General features: G+C 44.2%; 1 protein-coding gene across 13 annotated transcripts in view; it reads right to left on the reverse strand.

Moving 5' to 3' along the window:
* Positions 1-16,972, reverse strand: part of plekha6 (pleckstrin homology domain containing, family A member 6) — a 75,621-nt gene that overhangs the window by 7,249 nt on the left and 51,400 nt on the right. For 5 of the 13 annotated variants that reach the window (XM_042090946.1, XM_042090937.1, XM_042090940.1 and 2 more), the window contains 13 exons: positions 9,349-9,533; positions 8,460-8,894; positions 7,529-8,024; positions 7,172-7,258; positions 6,873-6,926; positions 5,642-5,722; positions 4,851-4,919; positions 4,456-4,536; positions 4,187-4,336; positions 2,963-3,058; positions 2,311-2,422; positions 1,861-2,000; positions 490-657 (listed from right to left, as the gene is read on the reverse strand). In XM_042090946.1, the coding sequence (XP_041946880.1) occupies positions 490-657; positions 1,861-2,000; positions 2,311-2,422; positions 2,963-3,058; positions 4,187-4,336; positions 4,456-4,536; positions 4,851-4,919; positions 5,642-5,722; positions 6,873-6,926; positions 7,172-7,258; positions 7,529-8,024; positions 8,460-8,894; positions 9,349-9,533 (2,154 nt within the window). Of the gene's footprint in view, positions 1-489; positions 658-1,860; positions 2,001-2,310; positions 2,423-2,962; positions 3,059-4,186; positions 4,337-4,455; positions 4,537-4,850; positions 4,920-5,641; positions 5,723-6,872; positions 6,927-7,171; positions 7,259-7,528; positions 8,025-8,459; positions 8,895-9,348; positions 9,534-10,598; positions 11,503-16,972 lie in introns of those variants that run through there. The other 8 variants (XM_042090941.1, XM_042090948.1, XM_042090945.1 and 5 more) reach the window with 6 other exon arrangements.

The following is a 16,972-nucleotide window of genomic DNA, read 5'->3' on the forward strand; positions in this document are numbered from 1 at the left end:
AGAATTAAAAAATCCTTGTGCACATGAACAACCTCGGATTGAGCCCAATTAGAGAGTTTAATTTCAGTTCCATAGATTCAAGCCTAAATGTCATCTGAAATGGAATTTAGAAGCAGGCTAAACAGTCCTATACCTGCCCAGGCCGTGTGCCACCATTTTAACCCACAGATGTGCAAGCTTGTGAATCCAGCCAAAGGAAATGTTTGAAAAGAGGTGAGTCACAAGAAGTGATGGAGGAGTGGAAAAGGTGGTAGAGGGTGAAATGAAAGATAGTGAGAATGGGGGGGTGGGGGGGGGGGGGGGGTGGGGGTGGGATGGTGACATGGAGGGGGGTGTTTGGGGTGGTTCAAGGGGCGAGTCCGTCAGTGCCAGCTTTTAAGAGGGGTCGGGGAATGGCTTCCCCTGGGTCCCTCTCTTTCTCCCTCTCTCTCTCTCTCTCTCTCTCTCTCTCTCTCTCTCTCTGAGCGGCTGCCCCGGAGTCTGAGGTACCTTTCTTCCGTGGTAGCCATCGTCGTCGTCCCTGTAGGGGTCCTCTATGCTGCTAGAGTGCCAGGCACTGCTGTAAGAGGGCAAGGGGGGCACAGAGGGTGGGGCTGTGGGGGAGGTTTCCAAGGGGAGGTAGGACTTAGGGAGGGGTGGCCTCGGTGGCCCAATGTCCTAAAGCAACAAGAAAAGACAGATAGACAGAGAGAGAGAGAGAGAGGGAGAGAGAAGGAGATAGGGGAAATGGATAGAAAAAGGAGGAAGGCAGAGAGGGGTAGAGGAAGAGGAGGAAGAGCCCTATGCATCAGAGGAATAACAGAAGCCAGGCTGTGAGGAATGCAGAGAGGTTCATGGCAGGCTTTGAATAATGAAGCTCTGGTGATTTGCCTCCAACAACATGTCTGAAAAGGTGCCTATGATGAATGAGCATCTACTATACAAAGTACCTTCATATAAGGGAGAATGTTGATGATAGTTTGAAAAGTGCATGCCTATCAGAAAGATATCTAACTATTGCCAACAGTCAGATCCGAAGGGCTATCACTGACAAGATATAAGAGTCAGTTAATCCTATTACAAAGTACATTTCTGTGCATGCCACAAAGTTCAAATGTGGTTTATGCACAAAGGGGCATGGTTTCAATTACAGAAATGGGCATCATCCATGTCAAGTGGCTGTCCCTTAATGAGTTAACCAAGACTGTCTCTGCCTGCATGTCTGGCTTTAAGCCCTTTCACAAACAAACTTAATTGCAAAACATTTTGAGCATCATTCTTGGTCAGAGGCCACTGCAAAGGAAATGCTGTTAAATTGTATTAGATAAATCAGCTGAAATGACCAGGTTTATTTTGAGCAACTCTGGACCAAATTGCATTTATTTGGTTTCAACATCTCTATCAATGTAAATCGTAAATCAGGTTTCTCGGCCAAGTATACTTGCGTATACAAGTAATTTGGTCTCTGCATTTGTCCCATCCGTGAATTAGTGAACACACAGAGCACACAGTGAACAGAAGCAGTGGGCTGCCTTGCTACAGCGGCGCTCGGGGAGCAGTGAGGGGTTAGGTGCCTTGCTCAAGGGCACTTCAGCCGCTCCTATTGGTCGGGGATCAAACCGGCAACCCTCCGGTTACAGGCCCAAAGCCCTAACCAGTAGGCCACGACTGCTCCAACTCTAGCAATTGGAGTATTTTGACATGCCACTTGTGCCAAAGGGAGGGCATGTGATCGATAGGAGATACAGTATCAACCTTCAACGACAGCTAGTATGCTATATGAACCCTTACTGGAGGCTGCTAAGAGAAGAAAGAGACAATAAGGCACATGAGGATTCTCACTCAGTGCAGGTGAGAGGGCTGGGGCCCACAGATGCTTACCTCTGAGCCGGTCTGCTTGGTGGGGGACATCTGGGAGCCAGAGACAGGGGAGAAGGGGCTGAGGGGGCTAGTCAGGCTAACAGAGCTCAGGGGACTGGCTGGACTATTTGTGCTGAAGGAACCAGATGCCCCACTAGTCACTGTGGAAGTGCAAAAAAAGACATAGATGCTAGTTAGATCTGAGGAGCTGGGTAATGTTCACTCGAATAAAAAACATTGTTTTTCAAAATGGCCATAATACTCTGCTAAATTAAAGCCATTGCAAATGGGGTTTTTTTTACACCAGAGTAGTCATAGTGACACATCCACATTTAAATATTCTAATCTCAGCTAACATATTTGTGGAAGTGCTGACATTAAAAATTCTTCCGAATTGTTCAGGCAATCATGAAACTCTGTCAAGACCACTTAATGTCTTATTGTTGTAAATGTGTATGTGCGGGTGGTTACCTCTATGCTTAGCAGTGTCTGTTCCACGAGAGAGGTTGTTTTTGTGCAGTCCCTCTAACACATCCTGGACTCTCCAGAACTCCTTCTGAATGTGCCTGTGCACCAGTTCACTCTGAGGACAAGAGCAGTGAGTCAAAGATAATTGGAGCAAGAGAGCAGAACAATTAAAAGTTTGAGGAACAACTTATCATCAAAACACTTTTAGGGTAGCTGTAGCAATATTAAAATGTCAAACTAGTTAGTTTGCTAACTAGCTAGTTAGCCTACATAGAGATTAGCTAACACGGTACTATTCCCTTTTTATTTACCGTCACATGTGAGGTAGGGAATTTCATCTGTTACATGTTGGTATGTTAAGGGCACCCAAAACCAGCTCAGAAGTTCTACTGGGGTTTTAAATGTCTCTTATAGATAATTTATGAATGCTGCCAGGCAGGAACTCTAATTCTTACTTATTTAATCATGAGCCATCATTCAGAGGTTGTTAATTATTGATAACACCGCCTCTGGGCTTGTGTTAGACTGTTGCTGAAAAAATCTTGAATTGACTTCCAAACAGTCAACTCGATTACCTTTATAAATTAGTTAGCAATATAAAACGACCCTAAGTCCATTCAAAAATGTGTCTATGAATCATCCTGCTCTTGCTTACCTGCCCTCCAGCGTTGAGCTGCTCCCAGAGGTCCCCATGGATGGCGTTGACTTCATCCTCTAAAGCCTCAAACTCCACTCTGGTGGATGTCAATGCCTGAGGGAGTGAGATTTCAAATGAGTTTCCAAACCAAGTCATTTGAACTCTTACATATTATCCCTTCTAAGCTTCTGATGGAAGAGGTAGGGGCCTGAACGAACATTAAAAATGGAGAAAATAATCTGGGCCACCAATGGATATGCATTTTTAGATATGTTATTCTTTGATACATCAACAAACCTGAAATACAAAAAGTAATTTGTATTTCAGAAATACAAAAAATGTAATAACTATACCAAATGTCTACTGTGACTTGTGATCTGTGATTATCTTTTGGTGAGGTGCTATCCTACTTTCTGCTGATAGCCTTTAAAAGCAACACTATGCCTGGAAGAATTGATATTTATGCCACTTGGCATCAATATTCAGTGCCATTTAGCACTAAGACACAAAAAAACAAATGGGTCATGATCCTACCCAATCAACAACATTTCATAGTGCAATATCAAGCATTCCGGGCAAGCATTGGCCATGTCAGACGCTCATTATTGCATCAAAATGAGTTTGAAGCCTTTATTGTCAGGTAGAACAACACTGTGTTGCTTTAATTCACCCCTTCCCATCTCTACAGTAGTCAAGCCACACCATTTTTAACCTAATGCTATTTTTTAAATCCAGTTATATCATTCAGTTATCTGATGTCTTTTGGTCTAATGCTCTCCCTTGTTTCATGCTTCACACATAACTAAAGGACTACTGTTGGACTACTTTTTGCACCTTCACCATGACACTCACTCTCTTGAGCACCTCACCATGCACACAGAACTACAGGCCCTGTCACTACAAGCGTCTCATGCTTGATCACCCTCAAGCACACTGGATTTACATTTATTTATATAGTATATTTAGTTTTGTTAGTTTTTCTTATCTCCTACTGTCTCTATTGTACAGTGGAGTTTGGTTATATGTTTATACTCATACTTATATTTACCATTTCTGCTGTAAGTGCATGTTGTGTGTGATGTCTGTATGCTACTGAGACCCCCCTGAATTTCCCCTCAATATCTATCTATCTATCTATCTATCTATCTATCTATCTATCTGCTTTTATCCCTTTTTTACTTGTATAAAATAACATGTTCCTATTGTCCCCTGGCCTCAATTAACTCATCCCCCTGTTCTTACACTGGAGGCTTGGGAGAGCTCTCCGCGAATCTTGATCAGCTGACTCTGAAGAGTCTCCTTCTTCATCTGTAACTTGTCTGAGGTGAGTGCCTGACTCCTGTACATCTCCATCTCCTGGTGCGTGGCCACCAGCGCCTCCTCCAGGTTATCCTGAGAAGTGCAAACAACAAATAGTACACTGACTACACAGAATGCTCAGGCATTGGTTTTCTCTGATGTGCAAGTTATCTTGGCACTAGACAGCCGATACAGTAAAACAGATGTTCTACCTTATCCATCCGCAACCGGTGGACCACCGTCTCCTGTTCTTTCATGACTCGGTGCTGTTCACACAATCGGCCCAAGAGTTTCTGCAGTGACAGTTATCATAAATACATAAATATCATAAATAGTCTATCAGGCGTCATGCATGAAATACAGAATGTCTGTTAAAACCCCAAATCTGTGCCATAAATGGCAGAACAAACTTCACATACACTGCCCAACATCTCTCTATGCATAACTTCACTCTGTAGCATCAACTGCAAATACAATGGGGATTGTATTGCCTGTGTTTTGCATTTTATAGTCATACAATGTAATGTACCAGGGAGAATGACAAAGGCAACAGCAAGCATAATAAAGGCATAGTTATAAATAGAAAGCCTGAGTAGAGATGCCTTACACTGGTCTCCATCTCATTGAGCTTCAGGGTAGGATGAAGGTCTCTGTAGACATCATGGAATGGAGGCACCTGCACACATAGTCAGACACAGACACACACACACCAACACACACACATGCACACACACGCATACAAACAGACACACAAATACACACACACACACACACACCACATATTTTTACTCCAATCTGTGTGATATCTTTAATGCATTGTCTTGTGTCTTAAATGAACAGACTGAGAACATTTAGAATATGAAGCCAATACCACACCGATAACTTAAGAAAATTGGGGGAAAAAAACACAAAGAAAAAAACAATCAAATTTTGTAAAAGTTAAGCAAAATGAAATAGCATATTTTATTACAGCTGCAGACCCTTTTTCCATCACTGTAAAAGTAATGACATGAACAAGACTGACTGACAGCTGTGTAATGACCAGCACAAACATAGCGGAACACATAGACATGACAACACAAAACAACAGGACATGGAGAATCAGGGATCACACTATGAAATGAACATTAAACCTAAACACAAAAAGGACACCCTGACCTCAAATGAAAGCACAAAAACCTGTCACCACGTTTACTGAAGCATGCCACATCACTAGAGAACACTCAGAGAGGGTCAGGTTTTTTTTTAGGGCTGAGGCTACTCCAGCGTAAATTTAGTCTAGTTCAGAGTCATTCAACCTGAATGAGTCTGGACTAAGACAGTGAGGAGTAAGTCATGCTCCTCTGAACAGTGTAGTGGACAAAGCCTGACTCTCTGCTTGACTCTTCTCCGTCTTACTTGTGAGAATAGCTTTGGTCGAGAGGAAGTACGCTCAACCATTCTGGTTACCATGCTGATTAGGTGATCTCCTTCTGTCACCTGGGGTGAAACATACTGTCACTCAACAACTATGTTTATCAGTCATGGAGATATAAATTATTTTAGTGTTTAAAAGTCCCCAACAGAAATCTATTTTTCCAAGTGAAACATGATCCGCTTCTCTTGACGCTGATGAAACATGATCCGCTTCTCTTGACGTTGATCTTGACACTACGTTATGATTCATCGTGTTGCCAAATAAGAGACTTTGATCTCAGATGATTTGTGAGATGGCAGCCAGTCATTCACAAACGCTAACATTTTAAGTTATTTGTTACACTACTTCGTCCAATCCTTGAAGCAACCCTTAACAGTTTGTACTTCAACAAGTGTGTGTATATTATTGTTCTTTGTGTTTCCTGAGTAGACAGGATCCACACCCATGGCGTCTCTAGTACGTGCAGCAAATATAAGTGCAGCTATAAAAAGATGATTCCTTGTTCTGGCTAACATTCCTGAACACACACATTTGTCATTCTTATATGCACTGCTGCCATTGCCAAAACAATATGGCACTAACTACATTCTATCAGATGCTTAATCTTGGTGTGGCTCTAGACAAAGACAGTCGTGACGAAACAGGAGACATAAGGGAGGAAGTGCTCAAACATGGGGGAGATGTTTCATGACAGGTGGTGCTGACAACATTTAAACTTTAATCTGGACATGATTGAAAATACTTCAGAATAAATAGCAAGATTAATCTGGACATATTTCTGAAGGTAAGGGATTCTTACTTTTGTATCTACTGCATGGTCTATTTCATCTAAATTATTTGCTTACTAGTTTTACAGTCACGTTCCCTGATTATCCTATCCAGTTGGAAATGAAGTTGCAAATTGCACTGTGTACTGGTAATGGAATTCAGCTAGTGATTTATCTTTATCACTTACATATAATAACATTCCCATATATCTCTGCCTATGGCCTTCAACTTACACATAGTTTTATGCCATCAAATCAAAACAGGCCACTTATAAGTGTACCTTTCTGAAAATAGATACAGTTATATCTTATAAGCTTAACCCACGACTGTTTATGACCAAAATAGTTTCCCTCAAGCTTCCTCATATCGTCCTTGATTTAAACCCAGTTTTAGTTCACTCAGTACAGAAAGCCAAGCAGTAACAGCTGAAGGTACATTTCCTACCTGTTGATCAAGGTATTCCAAATTGCGCTGAAGCTGCAGGTCTAAAATGTCATCCTGGAGCGGGTAGCCGGCAAACAGCAGACAGACGGAGAGATGGACAGAGCGACAGAGGGCGGGGGAGGAGGGGGAGAAAGTGGATGAGCATGAAAAGTGCAAAGCTTGTGCAGAATGATGACACACAGATGAAGCCGGCATACCGCAAAGCTGCCTAACGGCTCTTGCACTAGGTGCTTTGCTATCTATATGGTGTTTTGCACCGACATCAGTTATGTTATAAAAGTAGACGAGCAGTACCGTACCATTTTATTGTGCAGAGCAGGTGACGCTGGATAGTTGTACGGGTATATTCCTTGACTGATGGACTGCCGATCCCCTGGGTAGTCATACTGAAGTAAAACACAGAGGTTTTTCACATTGGTGAGCAATCTTAGTCATTACATGTCAGTCATACAGTGCATCATGTAACTAAATAAGTACACAGTGCTACTTTAAAATACATCAAGTACAACATTAAAACATCACTATGCAAAAATACACTTGTTGCCACTTTTTGAGGTGCTGTATGCCTTTATCAGGCTAGTAGTATTGGTATCATCTTGTAGTCATGTGAAGGACTGATAAAAACGTGTCACATTGGGCAGGCAGAGGGGCATCACCTTTGGAGAGCTGATGGAGCGGCGCAGGCCGTAAGCCGAGGGGTCGGCGTAGATGATATCGTCCCGGTGCCGGCCGGGGCCTCCCCCTCCAAAGTGGATGCTGGGCGAGCGGAGGGGTGAGGCGTAGAGGTGCGGCCCCGGCGAGTAGGGCCCCCCTGAGACCGAGGACGAGGGCGAGCGCGGGACAGAGCGTGAGCGTGGCTGGATAGACAGGCGGCGCATGGAGCCGTGCAGGGGGTCCACGTGGCCGTAGTAGGCCGCCGGCGGTGGGCCTGCGGGATGCCACTGGGCCTCGCGGAACATGGCGCCGCCGTCGCGCAGGGACCGCCGCTTCTCCTCCGCCGTCCAGCGCTGCTCGTACGCAGCTGAGGCCGAGCAGATGCTGTCGGGCCGTATGCCTGGCGGGTACAGCGGGTATTCCTCTACGTACTGCGGCCCGCCGTACCCAGCGTAGTAGTCGGGCATGGCACGCTGCCCTGGGTAGTACCGGGACGGGCTGTAAAGTGCAGTAGGATGGGGAGACTTAGAGCTTTAACTACATTTACATTTACATTTATTCATTTGGCAGACGCTTTACAGCGTTTAGCAACTTACATCAATAGATTAGTTACTAACTAACTAACTAACTAACTAGCTAACTAACTAGTTATCACACATTTCCCACTGCCTCAAATTATATGCTATCTAGCTATGCAACATTTACAGTATATGAATAATAAAAATGTACATAATGTTAATTCATGAGAATCTTTTTTCTTTGACAACTACACTAGGCAATAAACAAGATAGCAATTACATTACAATTGCTATATTTACAATAACGGAATTTCACTCTACACATTTGGTATGGCTATACTGCAGCACCACAACGAATTCCTGCCCAGCCCTCTCATCTGTGATGCGCTCCTGTGGTTTTCATATGTCCATTCACCTGCGCAGGTCCTCCTGAGTGGCCATGCCGCGCCGCTGGTTGACCCACTGCTGCAGCTGGGTCATGGAGCTCTTCCTCTGGGCCATTTTCTCAGGGGCAGAGCGAGGCGCAATGCTCCGTCGCAGGACCACGCTCTCCGGCCGTTGGCCCTCCTGCTGCTGCTGGGCCTGGGGTGGGTAAGCAGGGCTGCCCGGTGTCCCGTAGTTCCCCCAGCCGTTGGGCTGCTGAGGCCGGTGAGGGGGCCTGTTAGGGGGCGCTCTGGCCTCCGCTGTTGGGTCTGCGTTGTGTCCACCGTTCATCTGGTGCCGTGCTCCGGCTGGAGAAGGGCTGAGTCTTTGGGTGGCTACGGCCTGCCCATTGGTCTCGGGCACTGGCTCTCTGGGCGACTGGATGTAGTTCTGCTCCTCAGATGGGGTCAGTTCAGAATCGCTCCTGCTGTGAAGAGAGACACAGGCGGATGACTGTCTGCAAGTTGTGTGGGAAGCAAGAAACATATTAATAGCAACTAGAGTGGGCATATATGTACTTAGTGAGTTTATACTTAATATAAACTGTTATGTCTGCATGCATGTGAAATATGGAGTATTTATATTGAGGCAAAACATTTGGTATAAAAGCATTCAAAAAATTTAGATCATACAATAAACATAGATGTAACATAGATTAGTAGATAACACTTCCAAGGTAATAAACTTCACTGATTGCAGTGACTTTCTGATGGATTCAAATGGTGCCTTAGTGTTGGCATGAGTGTTATTAGATACAAGTCTGTATTTGGCCAAGTTTGTGTCTGTGTATGTGTGCGTGTGTGTGTGTGTGTGTGTGTGTGTGTGTGTGTGTGTGTGTGTGTGTGTGTGTGTGTGTGTGTGTGTGTGTGTGTGTGTGATACCTTGGCGTGTGAGAGACCTGAACGCTGGCTGCGTCGCTCATTGCCTTCACCCACTCTTCCTGTTCCTCCTGGCAGTCAGCACTGAAGTAGTAGGTCCGTGTGCCCGGGTGCTCCACCTGCAGACAGAACGCAATGCTGCCCTTACTATCCGTCCCGTCCTGCTCCACCTCGTCCTCATACCACACCTGCAACACACAAACACACATACAACAGGTAGATGTAAACAAAAGGCAAATGTAAACAAAAAACACAAAGGCAGATGTAAACAAATGTCAACAAATGTATACAAGCCTCAGTAGCCTGCCATGGTTAGAAGAGCTTCAGCACAGATCATGCAAGACTGACATTATGTGGTACATGGCAGTTCCAAACATGCAATCTACTTGTCATTCTGTCGCCGGATAAATACAGAGACAGTTGTTAAGAAATCCTGAAGTATTGTTTGGACATGTTGGTAACCATTTTGAAACGTAATTACAGGGTAGGCAAATGAATGCTAGTTGGTAATTATTAACACTTTAAGAACACCCAATGGTTCTCTCTCCATTTGCCTTGTTTTTTATAATTATCTTGTCATAGGGGTGATATAAATTTGGGAATGTTACTGAAATCTGACTTGGATTTAATATTCCAATAGGATGACATACTGGGCTTTTAATGTAATGCAATCTACACAGCTCTGCAAAATAGACAGTAATTGATAGGGACAACACAGTCTGTGTTATTTCTAACACATTGTTTTTGTTATACTGTGTACACTCTTAAAACGTACATGTTAAAAATAACACAACGTGTGTTGTTTTTCAACACATCTCTATGTCCAGATAGGGACAACACAGTTTCATTTTAAGAGTGCATGCACTGTTGGATTCACTTGGCTTAACTGCTTACAGTAGATAAGAGCATCCTGTGGTCTTGACTGACCATCACTGAGACTTTTTTTTTGATCATGGCAGAAGATTAGCAAAAGGCTACCGTGACCAATCATAGACGTCTGGCAGAGAGCGGGTGTGGCTATCCTTTTTGTGTTTTTGACCATGCCAATCATACAACTTTTTACAAACCAGAGTACAGGCGATAACATTTGTGAACCATGCCTTTGAATCCTATGTAAAGCATGCTGTTGTCATAGCCCTGGTGCTCTTGACTACACAGTGAAGTGAACCCAGCCATGTTATCAAACAGCCACATGCAGTAGTGAGCGAAACAAACACCAAGAGAAGAGGTGACGATGACGTCCTTCTACCTACACTTAAGGGAGCTCTTTGGGGAACTCAGACAGGGACGTCCGGTGAGAGTCCCACTCAGGTCCTCAAGGGCGGGCGGGGGATGAGGACGGAGAGGAGAGAAAGGGTGAGGATCAGTGGGTGTCAGAGGAAAGGGGGTGGGTGCACACACACAGCTAGTCGGTTATCTGTGGATGTTAGAAGGGGCTTTGCGAGGTGAGGGACTCCTGGGAAAGGTACACTTTTCATGAAGAACACTGTAGGAATGACAACCTGTATGGGAATGTTATTTCTAGTGTTCGCTGCGATGTTTTATTTCAAGTCAAACAGCTGTCTTAGAACACACAGTGGCATGTGTGCTCATTTAGGCTGCTTCACAGTGTTTTTATCTCAATTTCACCAAAGCGGTAGGAAGTAGGCTGTAGTACAACCAAACAACCACATGAGGGCACACTGTGAATGTGTGAGGTTCTGGAGCACATCAGAATACCTGACACAGATGTAGTCACAGCATTGTAGGAACAGCAAAAACACAAGTTTCTAGCAGGCCCTGCTCAAGGCAACTATACTGACAAGCCTATTATGATAATACCATGGAACATTGCTTTTCAAAGCAAACCATTTTTTCACGGAATGTAGCATTTCTAGGGAAAAGTGAGCTAGCAGATTCAAGCACACAGACACATACACACACAAATACACATACACTCTAATTTTTCAGATGGGGACACTGGCTTGGACATTTAGGAAAGTGAAGTATTGTGGGGTTTTTCTGACAACAGAAGGTGTGGTCAGATGGCAGCAAGCCTGGCTTCATGAAAATAATATCCATGGGTTGCACTGGAGTTCATATTCACGACAATGTATCACTGGTGAAACTGCACAAACACACACACACATACACACACACACACACACACACAGTGAGAGAGAAAGAGACAGAGAGAGAGAGAGAGAGAGAGAGAGAGAGAGAGAAAGAGAGAGAGAGAGAGAGACAGAGAGAGAGGGGAACACAAAGAATATCACAAACATCCTCAATAAATCTTTAATTCATGATATGTCTTTGTTAGTCTAGGGAAAGTACATCACCTTTTATGTCCAAAAGTATAAGAAATCACAGACTAAACCTCATTTGAAAGTCCAATAGTGTTTTACAAGAGAGTCAGAGAGGCCTAGCACGGGCCATCTGTCTTGAAACACTGCTGCAGTTTCATTTCCATTCTGCTGTTGTTTTCCTGCACAGGGGAGAAGATCATGGTCTAGACTAGCGGCCGGCCTCCTTCCAAAATAAGCATCTGCAAGGTGTATAATTGCATTTGGGAACTGGACTCAAAAGACAGCCAGCCAAAAAGAGAGGGATGTATAACATACACATCTTACTTTCATTATCGTTCTCAGCGCAAAAAAAGCGAAACAATTCAAGTCAAATTGGAACACCGAGACACTAAAGAAACCTGTGTCATTTTCACAGCTGCAGCAACTGGATATCACACTACCAAAACAACCAGGCTCTTCACGAAGAGAACTCTCAGCAGGGGCTGCAAACCGGAGGACAACTGACAATGAGGCTCATTCATGACTCTCACATTGTCTGCTTCTGCTGCTCGTGCCCCTGGACACACCCCTACCTGTCAGGACACATCTCCAGCTACACCGGCTGACAGATATGTCAACAATACTGAGGTTCACCAAGGATACCAAGCTCTTGTCCCAGTGCCATGCCCACACCTACCACAAACAGGTTTAGCAAAGAGATACATCATAAGACATTCTTTCCTGTCCACGAAACAACTGTTCTTCCCATCCAATTGCAAAATTGGTTATTATCTGACTAATTATCACAATCAATTAAATGAGTTTCCTGCACTGTATTATTTACTGTAGTCTTGATTGACAACCTTATAGCCCATTCGACAAGATCTATGACTATGGATGCATAAACATCAAAACAACCTTATAGACCATAAATATGACGAGATCCATGACTATTGGTGCATAAACACTAAATGAATGTTGTCTACTTTTTGATCACAGGTGTGTCGCATTCTCTGCTCTCCTGTCACCTTGAGGTCTTTGACCTTGACCTCTGCGTCACCGTCCACGTGTGAGACGAGGCCGAGACGGGCTGAGGAGTGCAGCGGTGCTGGGTGACCGAGGCAGAGCTGAGTGAGCGCGGTGGACAGAGCCAGCGCTCTAGATTTACAGCCTGGCACCGCTGCTCATATGAAGACAGGACTCGTCAGCGGCCGCTGGGACAAGGCACACTTCTGACAAAGGGAGCGTTTCTTTGCCTGGAGATATCAGTGCACCTGCTGTCTACTGTACCTCTCTTCATAATCTTTACACACATATGAACACACGCACACACAGTATGGCCAGGCACAGGCACACACACAGCACAGTATACATGCACAGTATACATGCCACAGTGCACACACACACACACACACACACACACACACACACACACACACACACACACACACACACACACACACACACACACACACACACACACACACAGAGAGAGTAACACTAACTTTGGTAATACTGCTCCTCAGCCATCATCTCCAGAGCACATAAAGCCTCTGGAGACACACAAGTAGAGCACTTAAACGGAAGGGAAGAGGTGCTCTACAAAACCTCTCAGTGTCTCCATTAGGGAAGAAAAAGGCCCCCATAGGTTTCCCTCTGCCTTAAGTCACAAGACTTATGAGCCTCTATTCAGTTTCTATTCCAAAATTACAATTGCTATCCATCAAGAACTGCTATTTATCTTTTTACAGCCCCACTGTTTGCATTAGGTACATTTCTCGCCTCAGGTGAGCTTAACAGGTGGAGCGGACAGTGTTGGCTCTGGCACTTAGATGGGTACTAAGTGTTCTTTGTATCAGCGTAACACCAGCTGCCAATTACAGCAAAGAGCCAACCAGCCAAAAGACCACTGGAGAAGAATACTGGCTGGAATAAAAGCACATCAGCCAAACTCCCTTTCTCCTTGTCTCTGTCTTTCTTTCTCTCCCTCCCTCTGCCCTCCCCTGTTTAAATCTCATTCTCAGCCCTTCCATGTTCCCTTCTTTTTTTTCTCCCGAATGGCAGATGCAGATGCCCTCGTCTTGAACTTGAACACAGCACCAACAAACAACACCACCACCACCACCACCAATAACAAATGCGGCCCGTAACCCTGGGAAAGCAGCTGAGCGCTGCTGAGAAATGTTGACTGGCTGCCCAGGGTGTGTCCTCTCTCATGGAGGGAGAGAGAGAGAGAGAGAGAGAGAGAGATAGAGAGAGAGAGAGAGAGAATAATAAATATTGTGCACAAAGAGCGAGAGAGGAAGGGAGGAAAGGGGGGAAGCCCAAGATAGGCCTTGTCCAGCATGCATCACAAGGTGCCTTGGGATCTTGGTCAGAGGGGCAGGGATCGAGAGAGGCTTTTTCGGGCAGGCCAAGACTAAACAAAACACCCTCAGCTGGTATCCTAGTTCTGTGTTCCTGTGACTCTGCATGAGCCGTTTCTGGTGCCAGCACATTAAAACGATGCTCGTTTTATATCAGAGAGTTTATCACCGCCATTGCTGGTTGACTAGGGGTGGTGCTGTGCAGACATGCCGTCGCTTCAAAGGGACGGTAGAGGGTGGAGGGTGGGGGTGGGGGTGCTGAAACCGCTGACTCAGGATGCGTCTGCTCGGCCTGCTTATGTAACCGAGGGCCTTCGTCGATATTCAGGGCAGCACTTGGCCGAGGCGATGGCCAGGCCTCCGGATAAGAGCTAAGTCATTGCAGGCACATCCGCCTTCCTCCGGCTCTCGGAGTGCAGAGAGATGCTGCTTTTGTCTCGGAACAGTAGGTGGTGCTCTGCCAAGACGCAGAGGAGTGGCTTGGTGAAGGAATCAATGCATTAATCAGTCCTCAGTAAAATAGAGCACATATTTATCAAACTGTTGGCATCTTGGACAAATACTTCACAATTGAAGATCTCCTCAGACTGAAACAAGATAATAATCATATTCTCAAATTATGAAGTCCTGTTTTTCATCCCAATTGACACACCAATGCCACACCAATAATTAACCCTTCGCTGTAACAATTAGTTTACAATTAGGGCCCAATTAGTTGAGACATCTGTGAGAATGGGTGAGAGGATAGAGAATAGCTTAACACCTCAGCAGTTAGCATTGAACTGAGTGTATCAGGATACTGGTTCAAGTACAGTTAAATGTGTTTCAATCACAGGACTTCAAAGCAATTACAGGCTTTACATGTCAATGAGGTCTCACAGGCACATGAGTACCAAACTATTCAGTTAGGAAGTCATACATCTCTTTTCTCGTGGTTGGAGAGTATTAAACCTGATGGATGAAGATATATAGATCACAGATGTGTAAAAAGCTCTGAATAAAGTGATTGAAAAGAAAACTCTATTGAAATCTATCTACCTTAAACTATCCTCCTAAAACACCATCATCATAGTAGCAGAAATGGTATTCACAATCCAGAATGAGACATTTAAACTGGGATGGGAGGTTAGATACTCAAAGACAAAGCACACAAACTATAACTTTTTTCCGCTTTGGACAAAAGCTTTTCTAAGAACAGATCCGGAAATATCAACACAAACATAACTGCTAAAGTGCAGGCCATTCACTGAGCAACTTGTTTATTTTTCTTAACTGGCATACGCAAACATCTGAGAAATCATCAGAATGATGTCAAGTATAGACATGCAACTAGTCACGCAACTCATGTCTTTGAGTTCCAGGCCATGACCTTCCAGTGCAAACAGTTTTCTTTAACTCAACACATTCTGATCAAACCAAATACTGAAACAAAATGCTTGCTACATCTCTGCACACTACACTTATATTGCCCATGTCAAAGTCTGTTTGTGGATGTGTTATATTTCCATCTACTTCAGGTTTAAGATCAAAACATGTCTTTCAGTAAGCATGCAGATAACCCAGATAGGAAAGATACACTGGGACGGAACTGGGCCCCACCTACCACAACGTCCGGCACGGATCTGTATAATGGACCTGATCCGGCGTCCAAACAGTCAGTTAGCAGCCAGTTGACAATGAAGTAGGGAAAGGACAGTCAAAGCAGAATCAGCACCTTAATTAATGTCATTACCACCTGGATCTGCTGTGAAAAAATTGTCCTTCGGCTCATATCCGTAATCCAGGTTTGGGCCAAATCAGTGTTTTGTATTTTAAACGCATCTCCTGACTTCCGGTTGAGTTGACCTGGGACAAATCTGTAAACCGGTGATAAAAACAGCATTGCTAGCAGAGCTGAAACCTCTATCAGGTGCAGATCTGGCCCACAGTCAGATACCGTACTGTATGTCCGCTACAGGCAGATTTAAAGGCTTTTATGCGGATCCGGCCCAGAGGAAATTGTTATCTGGGAAGTCACTCATACGAGTGGTCAAGTGACCTGGTCGATCAGATTATGCCACTAATAGTGGGCTATAGAAATAAATAAACATTCAATAATAAATGCATCCTATGAATGGTATGTGTATGTGCATGCAGCATGTGAAAACATGAAACTACTAGAGGGGCAAAGTATAAAAGTAACTGGTAGAACTGGGCCAGAGAACCTCAAGAGGAGCAAAGCGTTACGTTAGTGAGCAGCACTGTGGTCCAAATTATCCCTATCAGAGGAGTACAGCATGAAAGCAACTGACAAGACTTGAGCCATGAGTCGATGCTTTAAGTTCAAATGAGATGATAAAAATGCGGCATTAAAAATACATCTGAAACACTCTCAAGGGCAGCGCGCTGTGTGCTTTATGATTAAAAGGACTATTAATGACAGCTGGCTAAAATTACACACCAGCTGCCACTCATATGTATTGTACAGGAAGCACATAAGAAGCCCTCAAAACAACAAATTCAAGAAAAACTAGCTTGTTCTAAGTCATGGCAAGAAAACAACAACTGTGCATGGCCAACACAGCTCATAATACAATATTCATGGCCACCGTCGGGATCATGTGTAGCTTTGGTTACATTTAAACAGGGCAGCAGATCAGGAAACAAGTATGCATGGCTTACAAACATGAGGCAAAGACACGCTGCACTGAGAGTGGTTTGCATGGTCTCTGACATCTTTTGACTACTGGCATGAACCAGATTCAAAATCCTGATCAGGTGGTGTGACCAAAGGACATAAAAGTGGCTTATCTACATAAATAATCCAACAATTAATGATTACGACCTCATTAGGTTGATTGCTGGAGATAAACACACCCGTAAACATAACCATAAAGCAATAAAACATACCAACGTTAACATAACAACATAACACGTGTACCTAAACTTTTAAGCAATACAGAGCAGAGCAAAGTGCAACATGACTGAAACAGTCAAGCCAAATGAGTCTGAACCATA

Source organism: Alosa sapidissima, chromosome 4, assembly GCF_018492685.1.
Source record: "Alosa sapidissima isolate fAloSap1 chromosome 4, fAloSap1.pri, whole genome shotgun sequence".
Taxonomy (NCBI): Eukaryota; Metazoa; Chordata; class Actinopteri; order Clupeiformes; family Clupeidae; genus Alosa; species Alosa sapidissima.